Source organism: Salmo trutta, chromosome 13, assembly GCF_901001165.1.
Source record: "Salmo trutta chromosome 13, fSalTru1.1, whole genome shotgun sequence".
NCBI lineage: Eukaryota > Metazoa > Chordata > Actinopteri > Salmoniformes > Salmonidae > Salmo > Salmo trutta.
The window spans coordinates 26,303,846-26,329,650 of NC_042969.1; the positions used below are offsets into that span (position 1 = coordinate 26,303,846).

At 43.5% G+C, this 25,805-nt stretch overlaps 1 protein-coding gene across 1 annotated transcript; it reads right to left on the reverse strand.

Annotated features, from left to right (window-relative positions):
• Positions 1-31: 31 nt before the first annotated feature.
• On the reverse strand, positions 32-25,608 carry slc7a2 (solute carrier family 7 member 2). Its single transcript, XM_029771625.1, has 12 exons — positions 25,364-25,608; positions 22,362-22,745; positions 22,068-22,223; positions 19,534-19,699; positions 17,073-17,209; positions 16,672-16,894; positions 13,931-14,067; positions 9,247-9,349; positions 3,605-3,816; positions 3,281-3,447; positions 2,990-3,098; positions 32-2,841 (listed from the first exon to the last, which is right to left on the reverse strand). The coding sequence occupies exons 2-12, from the start codon at positions 22,729-22,731 to the stop codon at positions 2,711-2,713; spliced, it is 1,911 nt and encodes a 636-aa protein (XP_029627485.1). The 5' UTR covers positions 22,732-22,745; positions 25,364-25,608; the 3' UTR covers positions 32-2,710.
• Between the last annotated feature and the right edge of the window lie 197 nt (positions 25,609-25,805).

Below are 25,805 nucleotides of genomic sequence, written 5' to 3' on the forward strand. Positions count from 1 at the left end.
CCACAGATAAACCTGGATGTCCAGACCCAAATTCTAAACCAAGTAGGTTTTTATTACCAATTATTAATATCAACCATTTACAACAGACAGACAAGCAGTTCTATATCCTCCCCTCACTGGGTTACTGCAATGTCTGACAATGTGCAGAACACTCACAGAATACACTCTTGCATAAACTGATCTTATTAAAAAATACATTTATTGACAATAGTACAGTTAGTAGAAACAATGGAAACCTATGTCACTACATAATGGGTACATTTACAGAGGATCATTCTGTTGATATTTTTATAAGCTACAACACCAGCTACATATGTCTGCAGCCTGATCTAGGCCCTCGGGGACATAATGTGCTCTGCTCTTTTGTTCCACGTTTAATTAACCTAACTCAACTTAAATCGATCAAGTCAAATCAAATGTAAAAAAATAATGTTTTTGCAGTAAATTATCATGACATGATATAGTATAACCTCAGCCACTTATCTTTCAAGAAGATCAAATGAAAATGTACATCAAAATCATCTAAACTAAGATTGTTCAGGATTTCTCAATACCGGAGGTTGAGGTGGAACTCTGAGATCATCATCATACCACAGGTCTCAATACCGGAGGTTGAGGTGGAACTCTGAGATCATCATCATACCACAGGTCTAAGAGCTCTATCAGTGAATTAACCGCAACTGAACACCCTAAAATACTTCACTAACTAGGGTTGTAAAAATCTGGTAACTTCCTCAAAACTCCTAGGTATTTCAGAAATCCTAGTTGGAGGATTTCCTGCTTATTCCCCCCTGATTCTAGGAATCTTCCAACAGGCATTTCTGGAAAACCTGGGAATTTGGAAAAAGTTACATGATTTTTGCCTCTGCTGCTCCAAGAAAAGAATGTTAAAAAGCAATATCTCTCTCACTGCTCATCCATATCAAACCCCATAAATTGGTTGTGAAACCAAGGTAGAGTTACAAAGTAGACATAATAAACTTTTTGGACACAAAACGAGAGGAGGAGAGGGGAGGGGAGGAGAACCTTTAAATACTGATCAAGCTCCGACTTGGAGTAGAATATTAATGCAAAAAAGCATGGAACATTTAAACATTGAAAGACCAGTTTAACTTGAATCTGCTGAATAATGTCATTAACTGTCACTTTCCCTGGGATATTACCCTGCAAAACATGTACCGTACATATTGTATGTGATGCTAAGAAACTATTCAGAAAAAGAAGGGACTAGCAACAAATGAGAAGGGCGACTCTAGGTGGCCTGTACAGCACATTTTGTCAAGAAATGGCAAATTTCAAGACAGTCCAGTCCACCGTCTAGCAATAACAGACAAAAAATCTCCCAAAGGACTTAAGAAGATATGTAACACTTGCACACAAAAAATACAGCAATGCAAAAACGGTCTTTCTATGGAATGTGATATCAAACACTGAACAAGCAATTCTCTTATTCACTCCACTTCGATTTCATACAATCTTCACAACACGATTGTAAAAACGATTATGAAGGCAACACATCCAAGTAATCAGAATAGAACATTTATAAAGACTAGTTAAAGTTGTGTTCGATTAGAACACCAACAACTCCTGTTGCAAGAACATTAAGACAAAAAGTCAAATAGTGCACACACAAAATCATTAGTACCATTATGGAAAACACACGTCAGATGAACATTTCAGGAATACCATTCAACAGATAAACATTTCAGAAATACCATTCACCAACAGTTAAATCACATTTGTGATTGTAATAAATTGATATGCACACATAACATGATGCATGTGCATATATATGCCAAGAATGAAATGAATACTCTGTGTGTGTATGTTAGTATGTCTGTTTACGTTTGTACAGAATGTACATTCAGAATGTGGCCACTATTTAGAAGCGAATTAATGGTTTAGTGTGTCATTAACCCTGGATAGAGTTAGTTTTAGAGTTTCTACACTAAGACAATAGATTCCAACAGCAAACTTCCTGTATAAGCTGACTTAGGATACACAGTGACTTTACAGAAAAAGACATAGAATGTTAGGCCAAAACCAAATACAAAGCCTTTCCCTAGTTAGTCCATGACCCTAATTGTAATAGGAAATGCAAAACCTGTCATTTCCTGTCTTCTGTCTCTTCTTGTAGACTGTTGGAGATGCCTTCACACCTTTCTGACCAATCAGCCTTTCCTACTTGGTCACATCGTCATGGAGACGGACATCATAATGAGCCCACCTCACTGCTCCAAGTCACATGACCATTGATACAGTATACTGCAGCTCCACTGGGAGAATGGCATGTGACTGAGGCACAAATGGCATGTAGCTGTATAAACAGATGTAGGATCTTAATTTGACCAGTATTGCCACAGCAAAATAATCCTGCAACAACAGGATTTGAACGTTTAGTCCATAATGTTGCTTGATCGGTGGTTAGTTTATTAGCTGGCCAAAAGTAGGCTACATGAAAAGTGCAATACTGTTAATATAACCGTGTGTTAGTGTGGGATTTCAGGGAATTTATGTAAATCAAGAAGCTCATCTGCATTTCCTGTGGTTCAGGAAAATCCTCAGCAACAAAAGACTGATCAAATTAAGATCCTACATCTGTAGTGTATTTAGGGATAGCTGCTGTGTGCTTGTAGTGTGTCTGTGTCTTGGCTGGGGCTGTGGGCCACCAGGTGACCTTCTAGAGTCTGTGTGGATCCCTGATCTTTCTTTAACACTGGCTGGTCTTCTCTGGACCCTTGTTCTTCTTCTCCTGCTTGGCACTGGTGCTGAGGGAGTCCTGGAGCCTGCGCTGGCGCTCCACACTGTGCCACATTCCGTAGCCAAAGTAGATGAGGAAACCTGGAGGGAGGAAGACAGGGAGACCGAGAAGGCCTGGTTACAAAAGGGTTGCCCATCTGCAGGCCTGGGACGAGCCAGCAGGTGGACATCTAGATAGATTCACCTCAATGTGTTTGAGGCTTCAGAGATGTTGGAGGGCGGCACCTACCCACAGCCATCCATATGGAGAAGCGTATCCAGGTGTCTCCACTCAGCTGGACCATGAGGTAAACATTGACAAATATACTCAGGATGGGAAGAAATGGGATGAGTGGAACCTGTATGAATAGACAACAGAGAGTCTAACCATCAGTAACACAGTTTATTGTATCCTCCAACTGCAACCTGAGAGCCTGAAACTGACATGGTATGAAATCATTGTACATCATTTTTTGAAAACTGAGGGGTCATGGTGCAGTAGGCTGATTCTGCCTAAAAATATAGTCATCTGTATAGGTACCATGAAGGAGACCTTCCTGCTGGTTTGAGGCTGTTGACAGATGAGAACCACACAGCCAATGAAGACCACCAGGGACAGGGCCAGACAACACAGGATCCAGGTCTCCATGCGAATGATGGCATATCCATGGTAGGTGGTCAGAGCACTGATCACACACACCACTAACACTGTGGACAGACAATACACAGACTTAAATAATTATCTAAGGCAATGAGTTGTCCATCACTGGTGAGACAACATCAGATACAAACAACATTGTAACATTGTGAACATTTCAAATGGCCATCATGGAGTTTAAGAATAGATCAGCGATGCAATGCATACCTAAGAGGCAGACTGCCATGTTGACCACAGAGGAGGATTGTTCGGTGGGTACCAGTGGAGGTTTGAGCACTGTCTGCAGGGTGGAACTTCCTTCCTTCAGCATGTTGATGTGGGACTCAGACTCCGTCAGCTCCGACTCCCCTTCCGGTGATGTCAGGCAATCCTTCTCCCTGTTACAGCCCGGCTTTCCATAGAGCAGGTCCGGCTGGTACCTGAAAGACACGACAGACACTTATTTTGTCTTATTTAGTTTCACAACCAAAAGACAGGAACATTAGTGGTTTGGCATTGTATTTGGTGGGTTTGCTATTAAATCTCTTAGATGTAAAGTCCTGTTTAGGGGACCTGCGTGGTTCTGGTACCGGTCCCAACTGAGATTTTCACTTAGAAATTGATCTGTGGACACCATAGATCGAAATGGCTTGCATTGAGCGGTAGCCCTGATTCTCAATGACACAGGAGTATGTCCACAGACAGAAGGGGAAACCCAGACACGTCACCGGGGCTATAAAGCTGAAGCATTCATTTAGAATGTTTTCTCACCACCATTTATGGTAGTGAGAGGAAGTCCAGTTGCGGGTAGTGGATTAGGATGGAACCAAGTGAAACTGGCCCGATATTCTGGTAATTTTCTCATCGATGAAACAGCTGATCTCAAAACATTTTTCTGTTCCCAAAACTACAATCTGTTACAACCACAGTGCACTAAGTTTTATAGACTTGACACTTTGCCAAAGTAAAAAAAATGGCATTGTTTAGAAGGAGGAAAGGGGGATACCTAGTCAGTTGTACACCTGAATGCATTCCACTGAAATGTGCCTTCTGCATTTAACCTAACCCCTCTGAATCAGAGAGGTGCCAAGGGCTGCTTTAATCAACATCCACATAACAGTGCTTTGCTCAGGGGCAGAACAACTGTTTTTTATCTTGTCAGCTTGGGGATTCGATCCAGCAACCTTTCGGTTACTGGCCCAAAACTCCTACCTGCCAGGCTACCTGCCACCGAGCGCTAGGCCAAATTGAGTTTGTGCACACGCACAGTTCACAGTGGAGGCGTTCTATAATGGAAATATGCAAATACATGCTATAACGCGCTAATAGGATCTCGCTAGCTCGTTGCTTGGCTCTGCCCACCTCCTTGCTTGTTCTGCCCACCTCTTTGCTTGTTCTGCCCACTATGACTCCTTTTCTCCCACTGTAAACGTCAAAGATTAACTATCTTGGGTTAGTTATGAATACACTATATCCCGAAAAGTATTTGTACACCTGTTTGTCGAACACCTAATTCCAAAATCATGGGCATTAATATGGAGTTGGTCCCCCCTTTGCTGCTATAACAGTCTCCGCTCTTCTGGGAAGGCTTTCCACTAGATGTTGGAACATTGCTGCAGGGACTTGCTTCCATTCAGCCACGAGCATTAGTGAGGTCGGGCAATGATGTTGGGCAATTAGGCCTGGCTCGCAGTCGGCATCCAGTTCATCCCAAAGGTATTTGATGGAGTTGAGGTCAGGGCTCTGTGCAGGCCAGTCAAGTTCTTCAACACCAATCTCGACAAACCATTTCTGTATGGACCTCGCTTTGTGCACAGGGGCACTGTCATGCTGAAACAGGAAAGGGCCTTTCCCAAACTGTTGCCACAAAGTTGGAAGTACAGAATCGTCTAGAATGTCATTGTATGCTGTAGCATTAAGATTCCCGGAACTAAAGGGCCTAGCCAGAACCATGAAAAACAGCCCTAGACCATTATTCCTCCTCCACCAAACATTGCAGTTGGCACTATGCATTCGGTCAGGTAGCGTTCTCCTGGCATCCGCCAAACCCAGATTCGTCCATCGGACTGCCAGATGGTGAAGCGTGATTCAACACTTCAGAGAACACGTTTCCACTGCTCCAGAGTGCAATGGCTGCGAGCTTTACACCACTCCAGCCGACGCTTGCCATTGCGAATGGTGATCTTAGGCTTGTGTGCTGCTGCTCAGCCATGGAAACCCATTTCATGAAGCTCCCGACGAACAGTTCTTGTGCTGAAGTTGCTTTCAGAGGCAGTTTGGAACTTGGCAGTGGGTGTTGCAACCGAGGACAGACGTTTTTTAAGCACAACACGCTTCAGCACTCGGTGGTCCTGTTTTGTGGCTTACCACTTAGCGACTGAGCGGTTGTTGCTGCTAAACGTTTCCACTTCACAAACCAGTTCTTATTTGATTAATGGTGGTCGGACCCATCTATGGGAAGCTAGCCACAATAGTGGACTTTGCCTTCAAAATAAAGTATGTCATTGATTGCAAATGAATACAAATAGTAGAATTATGCCATAATTGAATAGATCATGCTAAACGAGGTTGGAATGTTGTTATATCAAATCAACAAAAGACAATAATTTGTTAATTTGACAAAAATCTGTTGAAATCACACTGGATGTATCAAACTTTATAATTGCATTGGGGACATACTTATTTCACTGTACAGCCTTACCTATAGATTGTGGATCAATGACATGGGGTATCAGTCTGCTCAGCGACACCCAGAGAACATTAGCATCGTAGCTCTTATTGCAGGACTCTGAAACAACTGTGAATTGAGCCCCATGTATTGTCTATGTGTATTGAACACTATTCCAGAGGAAAAACAATACAACGTGGGTGTTTTGGAGTCTGATAACTCTGAGGAGGACGTTGGGAAAAAATATCTTGGGTATTGAGTGATACCCCATTTCATTGATCCCCACTCCTTAGGTAAAGCTGTACAGTGCAATATGAATGTCAATACACACAATGGGCTGACTGGGGAGGTGTTTTCACACAGTCATGCGATAAGAGCTACAACGCTAATATTTGTATAAACTCTTCACAGTTGTGTTCTGTGGTAGTCACCAAGTAGACTGATACCCCATTTCATTGCTTCACATTCCAACCTTGTTTAACATTATCTAGTCTAAATATGGCTTGATTCCACCAATTGTAACCTTCTGCCTCACTTTCAAATAGTACTTTTATGTTGAAGGCAACCCGCAAATTCCACTGTTGTGCCTAATCCTTATTGTGGCTAGGTTCACAACACATAACCCGGTCCGGTCGAGCTTCACTAGCCAGATGAAGCTAGCTGGCTGCTAATAACGATAGCTTTGGGCAACAGGGTTAAGTAGTGTTAGGGTTGAACTGGCTATTTGTTTGCATAACTTATATAATATACTGGGGAAGCTATGCTACAATAATAAGTATATGAACGGTGGATAAATCAACTGCTGAAGACAGGAAGAACGACACCCGGGGACAGGAAGTGCGTCACGGCGCTGGGACCAGCCTGCACGCCGACGATAGGAGGAGCAAGTTTAAACCACGCTCCTCCTCCCTCTGACAGGCCAGCATTGAGCAGGAACTATCACTGTCAGAGTATATAAGAGAGAATAGAATGTGACGCTCTCTTCTTCTGTCTGCCCTGCGAGGTGTCACAGAGAGACCGTATATACGAACCACCCATTTACCACACACGTGTTTGCATTAATTAAAGTATAGCTAAATCATAAGTTACTATGTGCTGACTATTTTGTTCTGATACCAGAAACGAACTGTCGCAACTTTAACAGTAGCTAAAGCTAGCTAGCTACCCTAGAAGTTGCGGTCGAACAAATGATGCTGTATTATTAACACGGTAGTGTAAACACATCGTTCGTGGCCGGTGTTTGCTTGTTTGCAGATTTTTTTGTAGAGCTTTGACAGTGCTACAGACAGTAGTGGAGCTTGGCTTGTACGTGCAAATTCAGAACACATACATTTTATAATAGAACTGTGTTATTTGACGTGTCAAAATAAAACGTATTTAATGCTTCAAATAGTGTTATTTGACGTGTATCTTTTTTGATATGCAAAGACCCAAACGGCGTTCCATAGTGAAACACATTATGTTCATACAGGTGGGCATTGTTTTGTCCTCTTCTCCCTGTGTCGCATGGTGGGCCCCTAGTCAACATCTGACAGATACTTGAGTGCATTGCTTCCTGAGTACATGCTGATATTTACTCAAACTTTCTAAACATACAAGATTCATCTGGCTTTGTCATAATTTGGATGTTTTTCCGAAATAAGAAATTTAGACTATGTTGACCAAGAAACACGCTGTTCTGTTTCTGTTTGGAGTCAAAGGGTTATTTCCCTGGAAGATATTCATCTTAACTTCACAGCCTACAACTCTAAACAGGATGGTGTGTTTCTAGAATCTCGATTCGCATGCAACGAAAGGTTGAGTAAACAGCAGCGTGAACTCAAGAAGTCATTTCACGACTTCCACACAAAGGAAGCATTCAGACCGATTACATCATAGCTCTGATTCAATAACACAAGCTGCATATTACTCTAACAGGGTAATGATATTTGCTTTATTTTCCCCACAAGCACGGCTACCTACACTGCGGCTGTGTCAATTGTATCAAGTTCCTTCACCCCACTGAATCAAGCTGCCTCGCTATAGGTCTTAGGGTGGGTTGATAATAATATAGTTATTTAGCATTAGCAGATGCTTTTATCGGAAGTGACTTTCAGTTACCACACATATTCAAGTCGTTCTTGAATTTCAATGGGATTTGGGCATGGCATTTTGAGAGAAAAAAAGATGTTCATTATTCTAGATGTTTATTTAAATGTATTTGGGTACATCTTCCCATTCTAAATCCACTAATATGGCAGCATAATGACTTTAAATCATTTTTACCATTATGATAACATTGTGCCACCAGTTAGAGTAGTAACACCAGTGACGGTAACACCAATTACACATTTTAGGTATTTGAGGATTTTCTTAAATAGAGACCACATATGCTAAAATCACCTTTTTAAAATAATTGACTAAAGTGATATGGTTAATCATGTTGCTTACAATGTGATTGTCCTTCATTTAAATTGAGTAACACCAATTACACTTTTTATTTAGACACCAAAATATCAGTGGAATCCTAAAATGTATGACATACTGAAAGTGTTTGATTAGCTAATCATTTTCTTTAATATAGACCCTTCCACTGATAGCAATGTGCCACTGGAGAGAATGATCAATGTCTGTTTATATCTTTGTAATGAGTGATTTTCAAGGTGGTAACAACAATGACATTAAACTAAGAGACACATTATATTTGTAAAAAAAAAAATATATATATATATATTTGAATAGCCTTTGTTCTTATTGATCTATTCAATATAATACATACTTTTGTTTATTTTCTAGCATTCAAAATGTTAGATAGAAATCTTTAAATCCCCAAAACACTCATTACTACTGGGACAACCCAATTTGCTTGCCCTTAGTACTTTAAACAATGCATTAAGGTAAAGTTTTGAATGACTTGCATTGTGTTTCATAATTAATAAACAGTTCAATATAGACAAAAACATGTATAATGTGCAACTATTTGTAAAGCTGTGCAACTATGGTTGCAAAGCCGAAAGACGCTAATGCCAATGCAATTCAAGAATGACCTATTTAGTATATCTGGCCTTTGTAGGAATCACACCCACGAAGCTGGTGTTTCTAGCACCATGCTCCCACCAACTAAGCCACTGGAGAACATCCGTTTTTAATTAGATAGAAATTAAACATAATAGTTAGGTTAATAGCTGCAACAGCCCTGGGGATGTGTCCAACCATCACTCACCTGAGAATGAGAACACAAGCAGCAACAAGAGAGTAGGCCAGGAGGGTTCCAATAGACATCATGTCTACTAAGGCTTTTAGGTCAAACAGGAAAGCCATGATCGCTGAGGAATGTGGACGAGACAGACACAAGTCAGATACAAATGTTCATTGTTCATACTTATTCATGACTAATAATGATTACATTAAGAGTTCAATGAACCAAAATACAACACAACCACAACCATTACATCCTCATACAGCATATTACAGAGAATTAGACAGTCATTAATAAAGCAGGTTTCTAATCTATTATCCCAACCAGCAGTAGAAAGTGTTTTGGTGATGCACCATACAGTCCATGATTGCTATTACAGACAGTCACAGACACAGGTGTTTAGGTGCCTTCAACCAAAAACTCTCTCAGGGTTCAAATGAAAACTAAGACTGGATCCCAAACGGCAACCTAGTCTGGGGAGTTGGTGTGAGATAGTCTGGGGAGTTGGTGTGAGATGGTCTGGGGAGTTGGTGTGAGATGGTCTGGGGAGTTGGTGTGAGGTGGTCTGGGGAGTTGGTGTGAGATAGTCTGGGGAGTTGGTGTGAGATAGTCTGGGGAGTTGGTGTGAGGTAGTCTGGGGAGTTGGTGTGAGATAGTCTGGGGAGTTGGTGTGAGGTAGTCTGGGGAGTTGGTGTGAGATAGTCTGGGGAGTTGGTGTGAGATAGTCTGGGGAGTTGGTGTGAGATAGTCTGGGGAGTTGGTGTGAGATAGTCTGGGGAGTTGGTGTGAGGTTGTCTGGGGAGTTGGTGTGAGGTTGTCTGGGGAGTTGGTGTGAGGTAGTCTGGGGAGTTGGTGTGAGGTAGTCTGGGGAGTTGGTGTGAGATAGTCTGGGGAGTTGGTGTGAGATAGTCTGGGGAGTTGGTGTGAGATAGTCTGGGGAGTTGGTGTCAGGTAGTCTGGGGAGTTGGTGTCAGGTATTCTGGGGAGTTGGTGTGAGATAGTCTGTGGAGTTGGTGTGAGATAGTCTGGGGAGTTGGTGTGAGATAGTCTGGGGAGTTGGTGTGAGATAGTCTGGGGAGTTGGCTCAGCTCCCTCTCTTGTATCTCAGCACCTGACCACAGTAAGGGACTGATCACCTCTGCATGGTTCAAACATAGAACAGCGGTATGTCAGGAGACGCTGCTCACAACAAACCCCAACCCCTACCATCCCTCTACCAGGCACTGTGTATTCTACTGGGTCTACCCGCTGGTACCAGCTGCTCTCTGTGCCCGGCCCAAGCCCCACTCCCACCTTAACATGTCCTTAGCACCCTTTGTAAAATATGGCACCTCCTGGATGAATAAAGATTTCATAATAAATATAGAAAAAACACCTGCTGGCATCAAAGTCCCTCAACCCTGCAGACAGCATTCAGCCATCTCACTGGGAGAAACCCTGCAGACGGCAGTCAGCCATCTCACTGGGAGAAACCCTGCAGACGGCAGTCAGCCATCTCACTGGGAGAAACCCTGCAGACGGCAGTCAGCCATCTCACTGGGAGAAACCCTGCAGACAGCAGTCAGCCATCTCACTGGGAGAAACCCTGCAGACAGCAGTCAGCCATCTCACTGGGAGAAACCCTGCAGACGGCAGTCAGCCATCTCACTGGGAGAAACCCTGCAGACGGCAGTCAGCCATCTCACTGGGAGAAACCCTGCAGACAGCAGTCAGCTATCTCACTGGGAGAAACCCTGCAGACAGCATTATATGTCTTAACCTTATAGCCTAATAACCTGATACACTTATAGCCTGATAACCTTATAGACTGATAACCTGATAACCTTATAGACTTAGCCCTTGTCTCAGTGAGCAGAGTAGAGACACACACCCATGGACTATACTGAACCTGGAGAAGCTTTCATCTATTAAATGGGTCTGCTGACTGCAGGGCTACAGCACTATTCTGGTCCTCTATAGGTCTGCTGACTGCAGGGCTACAGCACTATTCTGGTCCTCTATAGGTCTGCTGACTGCAGAGTTACAGCACGACTTTGGTCCTCTATAGGTCTGCTGACTGCAGGGTTACAGCACTATTCTGGTCCTCTATAGGTCTGCTGACTGCAGAGTTACAGCACGACTTTGGTCCTCTATAGGTCTGCTGACTGCAGGGTTACAGCACTATTCTGGTCCTCTATAGGTCTGCTGACTGCAGGGTTACAGCACTATTCTGGTCCTCTATAGGTCTGCTGACTGCAGGGTTACAGCACTATTCTGGTCCTCTATAGGTCTGCTGACTGCAGGGTTACAGCACTATTCTGGTCCTCTATAGGTCTGCTGACTGCAGGGTTACAGCACGACTTTGGTCCACTATAGGTCTGCTGACTGCAGGGTTACAGCACTATTCTGGTCCTCTATAGGTCTGCTGACTGCAGGGTTACAGCACTATTCTGGTCCTCTATAGGTCTGCTGACTGCAGGGTTACAGCACTATTCTGGTCCTCTATAGGTCTGCTGACTGCAGGGTTACAGCACTATTTTGGTCCTCTATAGGTCTGCTGACTGCAGGGTTACAGCACGACTTTGGTCCTCTATAGGTCTGCTGACTGCAGAGTTACAGCACGACTCTGGTCCTCTATAGGTCTGCTGACTGCAGGGTTACAGCACTATTCTGGTCCTCTATAGGTCTGCTGACTGCAGAGTTACAGCACGACTCTGGTCCTCTATAGGTCTGCTGACTGCAGGGTTACAGCACGACTCTGGTCCTCTATAGGTCTGCTGACTGCAGGGTTACAGCACGACTCTGGTCCTCTATAGGTCTGCTGACTGCAGGGTTACAGCACGACTCTGGTCCTCTATAGGTCTGCTGACTGCAGGGTTACAGCACAACTTTGGTCCTCTATAGGTCTGCTGACTGCAGGGCTACAGCACGACTTTGGTCCTCTATAGGTCTGCTGACTGCAGGGTTACAGCACGACTTTGGTCCTCTATAGGTCTGCTGACTGCAGGGTTACAGCACGACTTTGGTCCTCTATAGGTCTGCTGACTGCAGGACTACAGCACTATTCTGGTCCTCTATAGGTCTGCTGACTGCAGGACTACAGCACTATTCTGGTCCTCTATAGGTCTGCTGACTGCAGGACTACAGCACGACTTTGGTCCTCTATAGGTCTGCTGACTGCAGGGTTACAGCATGACTCTGGTCCTCTATAGGTCTGCTGACTGCAGGGTTACAGCACTATTCTGGTCCTCTATTGGTCTGCTGACTGCAGAGTTACAGCACGACTTTGGTCCTCTATAGGTCTGCTGACTGCAGGGTTACAGCACTATTCTGGTCCTCTATAGGTCTGCTGACTGCAGGGTTACAGCACTATTCTGGTCCTCTATAGGTCTGCTGACTGCAGGGTTACAGCACTATTCTGGTCCTCTATAGGTCTGCTGAATGCAGGGTTACAGCACTATTCTGGTCCTCTATAGGTCTGCTGAATGCAGGGTTACAGCACGACTCTGGTCCTCTATAGGTCTGCTGACTGCAGGGTTACAGAACTATTCTGGTCCTCTATAGGTCTGCTGACTGCAGGGTTACAGCACGACTCTGGTCCTCTATAGGTCTGCTGACTGCAGGGTTACAGCATTATTCTGGTCCTCTATAGGTCTGCTGACTGCAGGGTTACAGCACGACTTTGGTCCTCTATAGGTCTGCTGACTGCAGGGTTACAGCACTATTCTGGTCCTCTATAGGTCTGCTGACTGCAGGGTTACAGCACTATTCTGGTCCTCTATAGGTCTGCTGACTGCAGGGTTACAGCACTATTCTGGTCCTCTATAGGTCTGCTGACTGCAGGGTTACAGCACTATTCTGGTCCTCTATAGGTCTGCTGACTGCAGGGTTACAGCACTATTCTGGTCCTCTATAGGTCTGCTGACTGCAGGGTTACAGCACTATTCTGGTCCTCTATAGGTCTGCTGACTGCAGGGTTACAGCACTATTCTGGTCCTCTATAGGTCTGCTGACTGCAGGGTTACAGCACTATTCTGGTCCTCTATAGGTCTGCTGACTGCAGGGTTACAGCACTATTCTGGTCCTCTATAGGTCTGCTGACTGCAGGGTTACAGCACTATTCTGGTCCTCTATAGGTCTGCTGACTGCAGGGTTACAGCACGACTCCGGTCCTCTATAGGTCTGCTGACTGCAGGGTTACAGCACTATTCTGGTCCTCTATAGGTCTGCTGACTGCAGGGTTACAGCACTATTCTGGTCCTCTATAGGTCTGCTGACTGCAGGGTTACAGCACGACTCCGGTCCTCTATAGGTCTGCTGACTGCAGGGTTACAGCACTATTCTGGTCCTCTAGGGTTGGATTTTGTCTGTCTTCTGATCAGAGATTGATAGGCCTGGTTGGGTAACCCACTGTGTGGCTTCTCTGATAAATGAGTTGATTAGTTAGGAGCAACAGAAGGCTTCAAAAGCGTAGAGGACTGGAGCTGTGTACCCCAGCTCTACTGACAATTAGGCCTACTTCTATGCCTAACTGAATGGATGGGGCAAGTCCATCAAGAGAGTTTGATTGATGTGAAAGGGATTTTTCCATCATGCTTCCACCACCAGCAGCACATCATTGGCATGCATTCATCACCAGTGCAGAATCAGATGCACAATATTGACCCAACGATGACACAACGTAACCACAGCAGACGAGATGCCACACAAGGCCTCCTCAGGAGCTTACCCGCGGTAGTGCCCGCCGCCATGGTGGCAGCCACAGGCGACTGGCGCTTACTCACTTGGGAAAGAAATTTGAACAGTAAGCCATCTCGTGCCATGGCAAAGAGAATGCGGGGCAGAGGGAACATGGAGCCCAACAGGCTAAGGAGAGAGAGGGGTCAGGGTTCAAACACAAGACACTTTGAGAAAGAATGGACACCTGCACAACTGTGAAAGTCTAAGTCTGTACCAAGCCCACAAAACTCTGACCAAATAGAATAGAAGCTTCAACAGATGTTTCGACCAATCATAATTAATGAAAACATGGGTTCGGGGACATTTTGGTGAATATTGACAAAGTCACCGGACTTGTTACTCTCCTTTTGGATGATTTTATCTGCATAATTTCCTTTCACAGTTGATTGGTGGATACAGTTTCAGCAGCAGTGATGTCAAAGCACTTTCCCCAGCTCTCACCTGCAACTACACCGGAGCTCATTGTGGCAATAAGCGGGGTCTTCGTCTTAGGATTGATTCGGGCTAAGGCTTTGAAAAGCACCCCATCCTCTGCCATAGCATAGATTACACGTGGCATAGGGAAAATGGAACCCAGCAGACTGCATGGAACAGCAGAGACATGCACAAGGACCAACACATTAGTCAGAAGCCCCCAACACACACTGACACTTACACAATACACACCCACACACTCACTGTACACACAGGAAAGTCATTTCACCAAAGCTAAAGAGCATAATCAGAGACAGTGTATTTCTTGTCTTATGGCCCCATTCTTCCAACTGTTGCTGACAGCATCCCCACTATATCACCTTTCCTGAAGCTCTCTGAAGGTTATTGCAAATAGGACATTGCTCAGGTGTTATTTTGCAGCATTTAAAAGGCCTGAAGGAAGACCCAGAGGACCCAGAAGACCCAGAGGAGAGGAGAGTTATTGATATATTAATAGGCAATACGCTTAATGCCAACATGTATATCAGGGTTCCCCAATAGGACGGCCGGCAGGTTATTTTATTTGCCCCCCCACCCCCAAGTTTTCAGAGCAAAAACAATAAAAGTTATTGTTGGACATAAGACTATAAAATCACCAGGAAATCAGAAAAAAAGAGAGAAAATCTGTTCCCAATTATTCCCATGCATAAATAGAGAGGCATCTGTGATCGTATCCCAATGTAATCAATCAATGTTTGAAATGATTCTGTTTTTGTCAAGTACTATACAGTGCATTCGGAAAGTATTCAGACCCCTTGACTTTTTCCACATGTTGTTACATTACAGCCTTATTCTAAAATGGATGAAATAGTTTTTTCCCCTCATCCATCTACACACAATACCCCATAATGTCAAAGTGAAAACAGGTTTGTAGAAATTTTTGCAAGTGTATTAAAAATAAAAATCAGAGACACCTTATTTACATAAGTTTTCAGACCCTTTGCTATGAGACTCAAAATTGATCTCAGGTGCATCCTGTTTCCATTGATCATCCTTGAGATGTTCCTACAACTTGATTGGAGAACACCTGTGGTAAATTCTATTGATTGGACATGATTTGGAAAGGCACACACCTGTCTTTATAAGGTCCCACAGTTGACAGTGGATGTCAGAGCCAAAACCAAGCCCTGAGGTCGAAGGAATTGTCCGTAGAGCTCCGAGAAAGGATTGTGTTGTGGCACACATCTGGGGAAGGGCACTAAAAAATGTTTGCAGCATTGAAGAGCCCCAAGAACACAGTGGCCTCCATCATTCTTAAATGGAAGAAGTTTATAACCACCACGACTCTTCCTAGAGCTGGCCTCCCGGTTAAACTGAAAGTCACTCTGGCAGAGCTCTAGAGTTCCTCTGTGAAGATGGGAGAACCTTCCAGAAGGACAACCATCTCTGCAGCACTCCACCAATCAGGCCTTTACGGGAGAGTGGCCAGACGGAATCCACTCCTCAGTAAAAGGCACATGACAGCCCGCTAGGAGTTTGCCAAAAGGCACCTAAAGACTCTCAGACCATGAGAAACAAGATTCTCTGGTCTGATAAAATCAAGATTAAACTCTTTGGCCTGAATGCCAAGCATCTCATCTGGAGGAAACCTGTGGTATTGTGTGTAGATTGATGAGAACATTTAAAAAAAGAAAAAAAAAGTAGAATAAGGCTGTAACGTAACAAAATGTGGAAAAAGGGAAGTGGTCTGAATACTTTCTGAATGCACTGTATTGCGCAATAATTACTTAAGTAGAGTTGTCAGAGATTGATGTATTGATGTGATGTGTGAGTTACAGTATGAGGCTCTATAGTGGGAAGCTCAGGACCCAGGAAGGAACTCAGTGAACCAAATTATAAGAAAGACAGAAACAAGTCAAACAGCCAATATCATCAACCCAGAGATATAGCACATCAAGACAGGCAGTTCTCTCAAAACAATATGACTGCAGCTTGGCAAGTAGGACAATTAGCAATGAGAATCAATCCAACACATAGACAGTCATTGTAGATTTCACATTATTTTGGGCTGGATAGGCTAATTGTCTTGATAATAATGCTCAATGTTATAGATTTGTTTGAACTCTTTTAAAAATATTTTTTCCCTAATGAAACCCAAAGATATCTAGTTAAAACACTAAAACAATTAAAAACCTGTTATTCCATGTATTACTTTGTCTTTATTGAGTCTCATCATATTTGACCTAACGGAAAGCTACACAGTAAGCATCCTGTGAATAGCATCACATTCAAGCATGCATAGGAAATGTCCATTACCTGGTTGACAGGGCACACAGTGACCCCACAGCCACCAGATATTTAGCTGGGCCCCAGCCCACATACTCAAAGGCCATGGGCAAGGGGCTCTTCTCATCCAGTAGGTAGTAGGGCATCATGAGGGTGAGGGCAGCAGACACACCGAAGTACGCCAGAAAGCACACCGTCAGAGACACCACGATGCCGATGGGAATGGCTTTTTGAGGGTTCCTTACCTCCTCACCTGGTGTACACACACATACACAGATACAGGTCAAATTCAGATTCAGATCCCCCAGTGGTTTAGGTTGACCTCTGGGATTATTTGACTCTGCACCCATGTACCTTGTTGATCCATGATAGTGCATGTTTTGAGATGGAATGATCTACATTGATGATGGGTATTGTCTTAAAAGACACACCTGTTGTTGCAATGCAGTCAAATCCGACAAAGGCATAGAAGCAGGTGGCAGCTCCAGCCAGGGTCCCACTGAAGCCAAATGGCATGAACCCCCCTGCACCATAATCACTGGTCACATTAGCAGTCACAGACAGGTTCCTGGAATACATAAGGGGGGTAAACAGAGGGGCATACTGAAACGTTACTGCCACATTTCAGTGTTCATAATATTAGTAGTGGGACATATGGTGATTGATTGTAAGCATATTCAAGTATAGATTATTATCATGCATAAAAGGATGCGTGCCTACAGAAAGTATTCACACCCCTGGACTTTTTCCACATGTTGTTGTTACAGTCAGAATAAAAAATTTATTAAATTGAGATTTTTTGTTTCTGGCTTACACACAACACCTCATAATGTCAGTGGAATTATATTTTCAAAATGTTTACAAAATCTGAAATGTCTCGTCAATAAGTATTCAACCCCTTTGTTATGGCAAGCCTAAACAAGTTCAGGGGTAAACATGTGCTGAACAAGTCGCATAATATCTTGCATGGACTCTGTGTGCAATAATAGTGTTTAACATGATGTTTGAATGACTACCTCATCTTTGTTCCCCATACATCCACTTATCTGTAAGGTCCCCCAGTCAAGCAGTGAATTTCAAACAGATTCAACCACAAAGACTAGGGAAAGGGCACCTATTGGTAGATGAGTAAAAATCTAATTTAAAAAAGCAGACATTGAATGTCCCTTTGAGAAAGGTGAAGTTATTAATTACACTTAGGATGGTGTATCAATACACCCAGTCACTACAAAGATAAAGGAGTCCTTCCTAACTCAGTTCTCAGAGAGGAAGGAAACCGCTCAGGGATCTCACCATGAGGCCAATAGTGACTTTAAAATAGTTACAGAGTTTAATGGCTGTAATAGGAGAAAACTGAGGATGCATCAACAACATTGTAGTTACTCCACAATACTAACCTAAATGACAGAGTGAAAAGAAGGAAGCCTGTACAGAATATAAAAATTCCAAAACATACATCCTTTTTGCAACAAGGCACTAAAGTATCCCACTGAAGTTAAGCAGGGTTGGTCCTGGTCTGTCCCTGGGTGGGAGACCAGATTCTGCTGGAAGTGGTTTTGGTGGGCCAGTAGGAGGCACTCTTTCCTCTGGTCTAAAAAAATATCTCAATGCCCCAGGGCAGTGATTGGGGACACTGCCCTGTGTAGGGTGCTGTCTTTTGGATGGGACGTTAAACAGGTGTCTTGACTCTCTGTGGTCACTAAAGATCCCATGGCACTTATCGTAAGAGTAAGGCTGTTAACCCTGTCCTGGCTAAATTCCGAATCTGGCACTCATGCCATCATGGTCACCTAATCATCCCCAGCTTCCAATTGCCTCATACTTATCCCCTCCTCTCCCCTGTAACTATTCCCCAGGTCGTTGCTGTAAATGAGAATGTGTTCTCAGTCAACTTACCTAGTAAAATAAGGGTTAAATAGAAAAATATTTAAATAATTTAATACTGAATAATACTGAATACAAAGTGTTATGTTAGGGGCAAACCCAATACAACACATTACTGAGTGCCACTCTCCATATTTTCAAGCATAGTGGTAGCAGTATCATGTTATGGGTAATCTTTAAGGACTGGGGAGTTTTTAAAGATAAAAAATAAATGGAATGGAGCTAAGCACAGGAACATCCTAGAGAAAAACCTGGTTCAGTCTGCTTTCCACCAGACACTGGGAGATGAATTCACCTTTCAGCAGGACAATAACCTAAAACACAATGCCAAATCTACACTGGAGTTGCTTACCAAGAAGACAGTGAATGTTCCTGAGTGGCCGAGTTACAGTTCGGATTTAAATCTGCTTGAAAATCTATGGCATAACCTGAAAATGGTTGTCTAGCAATGATCAACAACCAATTTGACAGAGCTTGAATAATTTTGGAAAAGAATAATGGGCAAAAGTTGCACAATCCAGGTGTGGAAAGCTCTTAGAGACTTACCCAGAAAGAATCAGCCTGTAATCACTGCCAAAGGTGATTCTAACATGTATTGGCTCAGGGTGTTGAATACTTATCTAATCAATATATATTAGTGTTTTATTCTTCCTATTTTTTGTTATACAAATGTTAGAGTTTTGTCTTCCATTTTGTAGATCGTTGACACAAAATTACAATTAAATTCATTTTAATCCCACTTTGTAACACAACAAAATGTGGAAAAGTGAAGGGGTGTGAATACTGAAGGTACTGTACATACATATTGTATTTATTGAGATAGGACAGTGAAGAGGAGACAGGAAAGTAGGAGAGATTTTGAGTCATAAGAGCATGAATTGGACTCATGAACCTATGCTGACTCTGGTATACATGTGCCAGGGTCTGCAGCCAAACAGGCCACATCGATAAGAAATCTTGTGAAACACTCAGTGTCCTCACAATAGCCAGGTCACCTCCAATCCTTACCGTTTAACAATGGTGACATTGATGAGAGTTTCTTCAGAGATTTTCCAGTTGAGTGGGTCTCCCTTCACAAAGCCGGAGACGATGACAAACAAGAGCACCAGCACATTGACAGCAGTGAAGACCTTGTTCACCCAGGCTGACTCCTTCACTCCAAACGACAGGAGGCCTGAGGGAGGAAACAACAAGGAACATAGAGCACGTTGACAGCAGTGAAGACCTTGTTCACCCAGGCTGACTCCTTCACTCCAAACGACAGCAGGCCTGAGGGAGGAAACAACAAGGAACATAGAGCACGTTGACAGCAGTGAAGACCTTGTTCACCCAGGCTGACTCCTTCACTCCAAACGACAGGAGGCCTGAGGGAGGAAACAACAAGGAACATAGAGCACGTTGACAGCAGTGAAGACCTTGTTCACCCAGGCTGACTCCTTCACTCCAAACGACAGCAGGCCTGAGGGAGGAAACAACAAGGAACATAGAGCACATTGACAGCAGTGAAGACCTTGTTCACCCAGGCTGACTCCTTCACTCCAAACGACAGCAGGCCTGAGGGAGGAAACAACAAGGAACATAGAGCACATTGACAGCAGTGAAGACCTTGTTCACCCAGGCTGACTCCTTCACTCCAAACGACAGGAGGCCTGAGGGAGGAAACAACAAGGAACATAGAGCACATTGACAGCAGTGAAGACCTTGTTCACCCAGGCTGACTCCTTCACTCCAAACGACAGGAGGCCTGAGGGAGGAAACAACAAGGAACATAGAGCACATTGACAGCAGTGAAGACCTTGTTCACCCAGGCTGACTCCTTCACTCCAAACGACAGGAGGCCTGAGGGAGGAAACAACAAGGAACATAGAGCACATTGACAGCAGTGAAGACCTTGTTCACCCAGGCTGACTCCTTCACTCCAAACGACAGGAGGCCTGAGGGAGGAAACAACAAGGAACATAGAGCACATTGACAGCAGTGAAGACCTTGTTCACCCAGGCTGACTCCTTCACTCCAAACGACAGCAGGCCTGAGGGAGGAAACAACAAGGAACATAGAGCACATTGACAGCAGTGAAGACCTTGTTCACCCAGGCTGACTCCTTCACTCCAAACGACAGGAGGCCTGAGGGAGGAAACAACAAAGAAGAATATAGAGTCCAACATACTCCGTATCAGGGACTCAACTTACTAAATAAATACACAGTGTCATGTGCAGGGTTGGGGAGTAAATTATTACATGTAATCAGCTACATGTAATCGATTACAAAAAACCTGTAACTGTAATCAGTTACGTCACCAGCTAAAATATTGTAATCAGATCACAAATACTTTTGAAAACTAGATTACCACTTCTTTGATTACTTTTAAATTCAGCAAGGATGTTTGCGAAAAAATACATTGACAAGTTTAAGTTTGTTCCACCTGAGCGAGTCTGACCACAGATCAGAGACCACTGTGACGACACACCAAATGTGTTTGATGGATAATTTTTGTCTTCTTCTAATGCCTCTTAAGGGGAAAGTAATCCAAAAGTAAATGAAAGTAATCACATTACATTACTGAGTTTGGGTAATCCAAAAGTAACGTTACTGATTACAATTTTGGACATGTAACTGTAACGGATTGCATTTAGAAAGTAACCTACCCAACCCTGGGTTTGAGACATGAGTGTCCATGATATGTGAAGAATGTTACACACCTCCAGCCCATGTATTGAGTAAAGGTGAAATATTTATCTTACATCTTGTTAAATACCTACCAACTATGATCTGAGATGATGTTTTTAGTGTTACATTTCTGGTCATTTTGGCAGGTGATCCAAACCAAAAGGTCTATTATTATCATATCCTAACCCTAGGAAACTAACACCACTACTCCCAGTATCTAAGACCTTTAGAACAGCAAACATTGCATCGCTATGGAGGTTTGCCGGAGTAATCCAATCACTGCATTTGAGAATTTTTGGCTCAGCAGCAGTTAAAACACATGATGACTTTTAACAGTTTCTGATTGTTTCACAGAAAAGTCTTGTTGACATCTACACACAGTGTCCCTCTGAAAGTGGTGAACTCTCTAGCCATGTCAAGCTTCTGTGTAATGTGTAACAGTAGCTACAGAGGGCTGGTCAGTTCTCCTGAACAGAGAGGAGCACTGCCTGGGTAGCTCTGACACCGACACAAGGCAGACATTCAGGGAAAGAGGGCCTCTCCACCATGTGAGTACTACCACTCACCAAACAACGTTCTACCATTCCTTATTACACTGAAAATGTGGACCAAAAAATTGCTGCTTATACGAGTGCCCATTGATATGGAAAAAATACCCATTCCAATTTCTGTTGATATAAAGTTCTGACAGTCAGTGGATCAGATGTAGGGTGCGTCACAAATGGCACCCTATTCCCTATATAGTGCACTACATTTGACCAGGGCCCTATGGCCCTAAAGTAGTGCACTACAAAGAGAATAGGGTGCCATTTGGGACGCACTGGTAGAGTTCTAAACAGGAGCTCGGTTAGCCACAGTTGCTACAGTTCTTTACCTGACAGAAGTAGAATGAGACAGACTGCAAAGAAGTCTGGGTACTGAGCCAGGCCTGGAGAGTTCATGCTGAAGTAGGTCTTGCAGAACGTCTCAATGTGTCCTCCAATCAGCTCATCAAATGTCCCGCTCCAAGCCCTGGCCACACTGGAGGTGCCTGTGAGAGGGGAATATAGAGTAGAAATGTTCTACCTTTATGTTCCGTTAGCAGTCGAACTCAGCATAGTATCTGTTACTTCAAAATAAAAGTTCATGCGGGCAGTATAGTGTATTTAGACCGCTATAACAAACTCGCCTATCACATAGGAGAGGATGAGGTTCCAGCCAGTGATGAAGGCCCACAGCTCTCCAACTGTTACATAGCTGTACAGGTAGGCTGAGCCAGTCTTGGGCACACGGGCTCCAAACTCAGCATAGCAGAGGCCCGCCATGACAGAGGCCAGGGCAGCGATGAGGAAGGAGACCACAATGCTGGGGCCTGAGTTTCCCTTGGCCACCTCTCCAGCCAGAACATAGACCCCGGCCCCCAGGGTGCTGCCCACGCCCAGAGCGATGAGGTCCACGGTACCCAGGCAGCGGCACAGCTTGGAGTCCTCCAGACTGTTGAGATCCACCACCTTCCTCCTCACCAGGGAGCGGCCGAACGACAACACATGACCCATCATCCTGCCAGCAAGGACTGGGGGAGGGGAGAACATGGTTTATAGTGTGTGTGTGTGTGTGTGTGTGTGTGTGTGTGTGTGTGTGTGTGTGTGTGTGTGTGTGTGTGTGTGTGTGTGTGTGTGTGTGTGTGTGTGTGTGTGTGTGTGTGTGGTTGTGTGGTTGTGTGTGTGTGTGTGTTTGACAGTGTATGTATGTGTGTAACTGTGTGGGTGTGTAACTTTGTGTGCGTGTGTGTATAGTGCGGCACACACTATACGGTTTGATACAGAACACAGACAAACCTGAGGAAATGCATTTTCTTTATTATAGTACGGGTGGAGATAGGGACATGTCTCATCAAAGCTACAACTCAAGGGGGGGGATCAAGCCAGTTGAGTTAACACCATGGTTACTATTGACGTTCTTGCTGTATATATTTGGATAGGGGCTCATTTTAGCATTCAGGAGGCAAATCCATTGTGAAGCCTGAAGTCTTTCAGCAGGCCAGTTTGTTTTGGCACGGGGCTTCCTCTGAGTTTGAGCAGCCCTTTCTAAAAAGTCCCCTCATAAATCCTATAGAAGAGCAGCCCTTTCTTAAAAGTCCCCTCATGAATCCTAAAAAAACGCCTCAAGCTGCAATTACATAACCTGGAATATAAAAACGAGTACCCGATTTTGCCAGCTGAAAGCCGTTAAGAGCAAACCATTGATTAACCATGTCATGTGTGTCAGAAGATGAGAGTATTGGCCAACACTTTGCTGTCACTATAGCAGATCCTCATTGTAACCTCATTATAACCCTTTGTCTGGGGGTACGGTGCATGCAGACCTATACTGGGGTCAGAAATGGCACCCTATTCCCTTTATAGTGCACTACTTTTGACCAGGGACCATCAAAGGTAGTGCACTATAGAGGGAATATGGTGTCATTTGGGACGTATACCTAAAGACTCAAATGGCTGAACAGGGGGCCTGAGGGCACTCATATGATATAATAGGGCCATTACTTTGGCTCTGTACCATACATCTATAAAGAGAAAAGGCGGAAGTTCAAACGCATAGCCTCGCTGGGCTTTAATGCAACACTGTCTCTTTGTATTACTTTGATTGTTGGGGAGCTTCGCAACAAAATCTTTCAACAAATGTATTTATATGCAGGTTTTTCATTTGATGTATTTGTCTATGTCTAGGAAGTGGAAAAAAATAACTGTTTGTACCTACTGCTCTCTAATGAATAGTTTCAGCTTGTGACTGAAGTTAAATCTTCTTTTCAACCAGCACATTTAGCATCTGTGATTTTAAAGAACACTGACTACCATCTCACTGTGTTTTTAATGAACACTGACTACCATCTCACTGTGTTTTTAATGAACACTGACTACCATCTCACTGTGTTTTTAATGAACACTGACTACCATCCCACTGTGTTTTTAATGAACACTGACTACCATCTCACTGTGTTTTTAATGAACACTGACTACCATCTCACTGTGTTTTTAATGAACACTGACTACCATCTCACTGTGTTTTTAATGAACACTGACTACCATCTCACTGTGTTTTTAATGAACACTGACTACCATCCCACTGTGTTTTTAATGAACACTGACTACCATCTCACTGTGTTTTTAATGAACACTGACTACCATCTCACTGTGTTTTTAATGAACACTGACTACCATCTCACTGTGTTTTTAATGAACACTGACTACCATCTCACTGTGTTTTTAATGAACACTGACTACCATCTCACTGTGTTTTTAATGAACACTGACTACCATCTCACTGTGTTTTTAATGAACACTGACTACCATCCCACTGTGTTTTTAATGAACACTGACTACCATCTCACTGTGTTTTTAATGAACACTGACTACCATCTCACTGTGTTTTTAATGAACACTGACTACCATCCCACTGTGTTTTTAATGAACACTGACTACCATCTCACTGTGTTTTTAATGAACACTGACTACCATCTCACTGTGTTTTTAATGAACACTGACTACCATCTCACTGTGTTTTTAATGAACACTGACTACCATCTCACTGTGTTTTTAATGAACACTGACTACCATCCCACTGTGTTTTTAATGAACACTGACTACCATCTCACTGTGTTTTTAATGAACACTGACTACCATCCCACTGTGTTTTTAATGAACACTGACTACCATCTCACTGTGCATTGTTGCCCATTAAAGTGTGTCCTTTTCATCCCAGAGAAATGCTATGCTCCATCTGACAATACATTAACATACCAATCGACCTCTATTATGGCCATTTCAGAATACAGTTGAGTTGCACTAAACAGTGGAAGGTCCTCATAATGCCCTACCATATCCCTTTGATAGAGGCTGCCATGTATTGCTAATACTTTATGTACTACCGTTATAAAAGCTGACATTGTAAGTAGTTATTACAACGTTTTAAGCAGTTATTACAACTTGTTAAGCAGTTATTACAACTTGTTAAGCAGTTATTACAACTTGTTAAGCAGTTATTACAACTATGAGCTAACATTACAAGGCATACACGTATAATATCAAGTAGGCACAGAAGTCGATAAGTAGAATCAATAGATGGATATAGAGATAGATAGAATGCATGTTATGTCTAGAAGTATATGCAGACTCCTCATAACACACCACCTACCTGTCAAGAAGACAAAGACGAATCTATGGTATTCAAGTTTCAACTTTGTTAAATATGAAGACACTCAAAGGTCCTGTGCACCTCACGCGGACCGGACAGAAAACTTCCCTAGATTCCTCTCCAACAGGAAGTCGCAGGGAAGCAGGCCACACAGGGAACGCATGGACTACAGACATAGACCAGGCTCTATGTAAAGTTCACTACCTCTGTCTGTTCACAGCTCATGTTCTCTGATATGTAAACCAGTGTAGAGTACTAGGCTATTTTTACTCCTCCCCTCGCTCCATCCCCAAAATATCTTTCTTCATAAGCTCTTCCCCTGCCATGCCCCTGGCCCGAGCTACTGAACCATCACTACTACGGTACAGTGACACCCCCCCACCCCCCCCCCGAGGAGGGAGGGAACAGGGGAGGAGGAAGGGGTGGGTAATAGGGTAATGAG

Excerpts from the sequence above, each read along its gene's own strand:
- slc7a2 (XM_029771625.1), bottom strand. The coding sequence starts at position 22,731 with ATGATGGGTCATGTGTTGTCGTTCGGCCGCTCCCTGGTGAGGAGGAAG. Across the intron at positions 17,210-19,533 it reads AATGTCACCATTGTTAAACG|GAACCTGTCTGTGACTGCTA; the intron begins GTAAGGATTGGA and ends TATGTATTCCAG. Across the intron at positions 3,448-3,604 it reads CATGGCAGTCTGCCTCTTAG|TGTTAGTGGTGTGTGTGATC; the intron begins GTATGCATTGCA and ends GTCTGTCCACAG.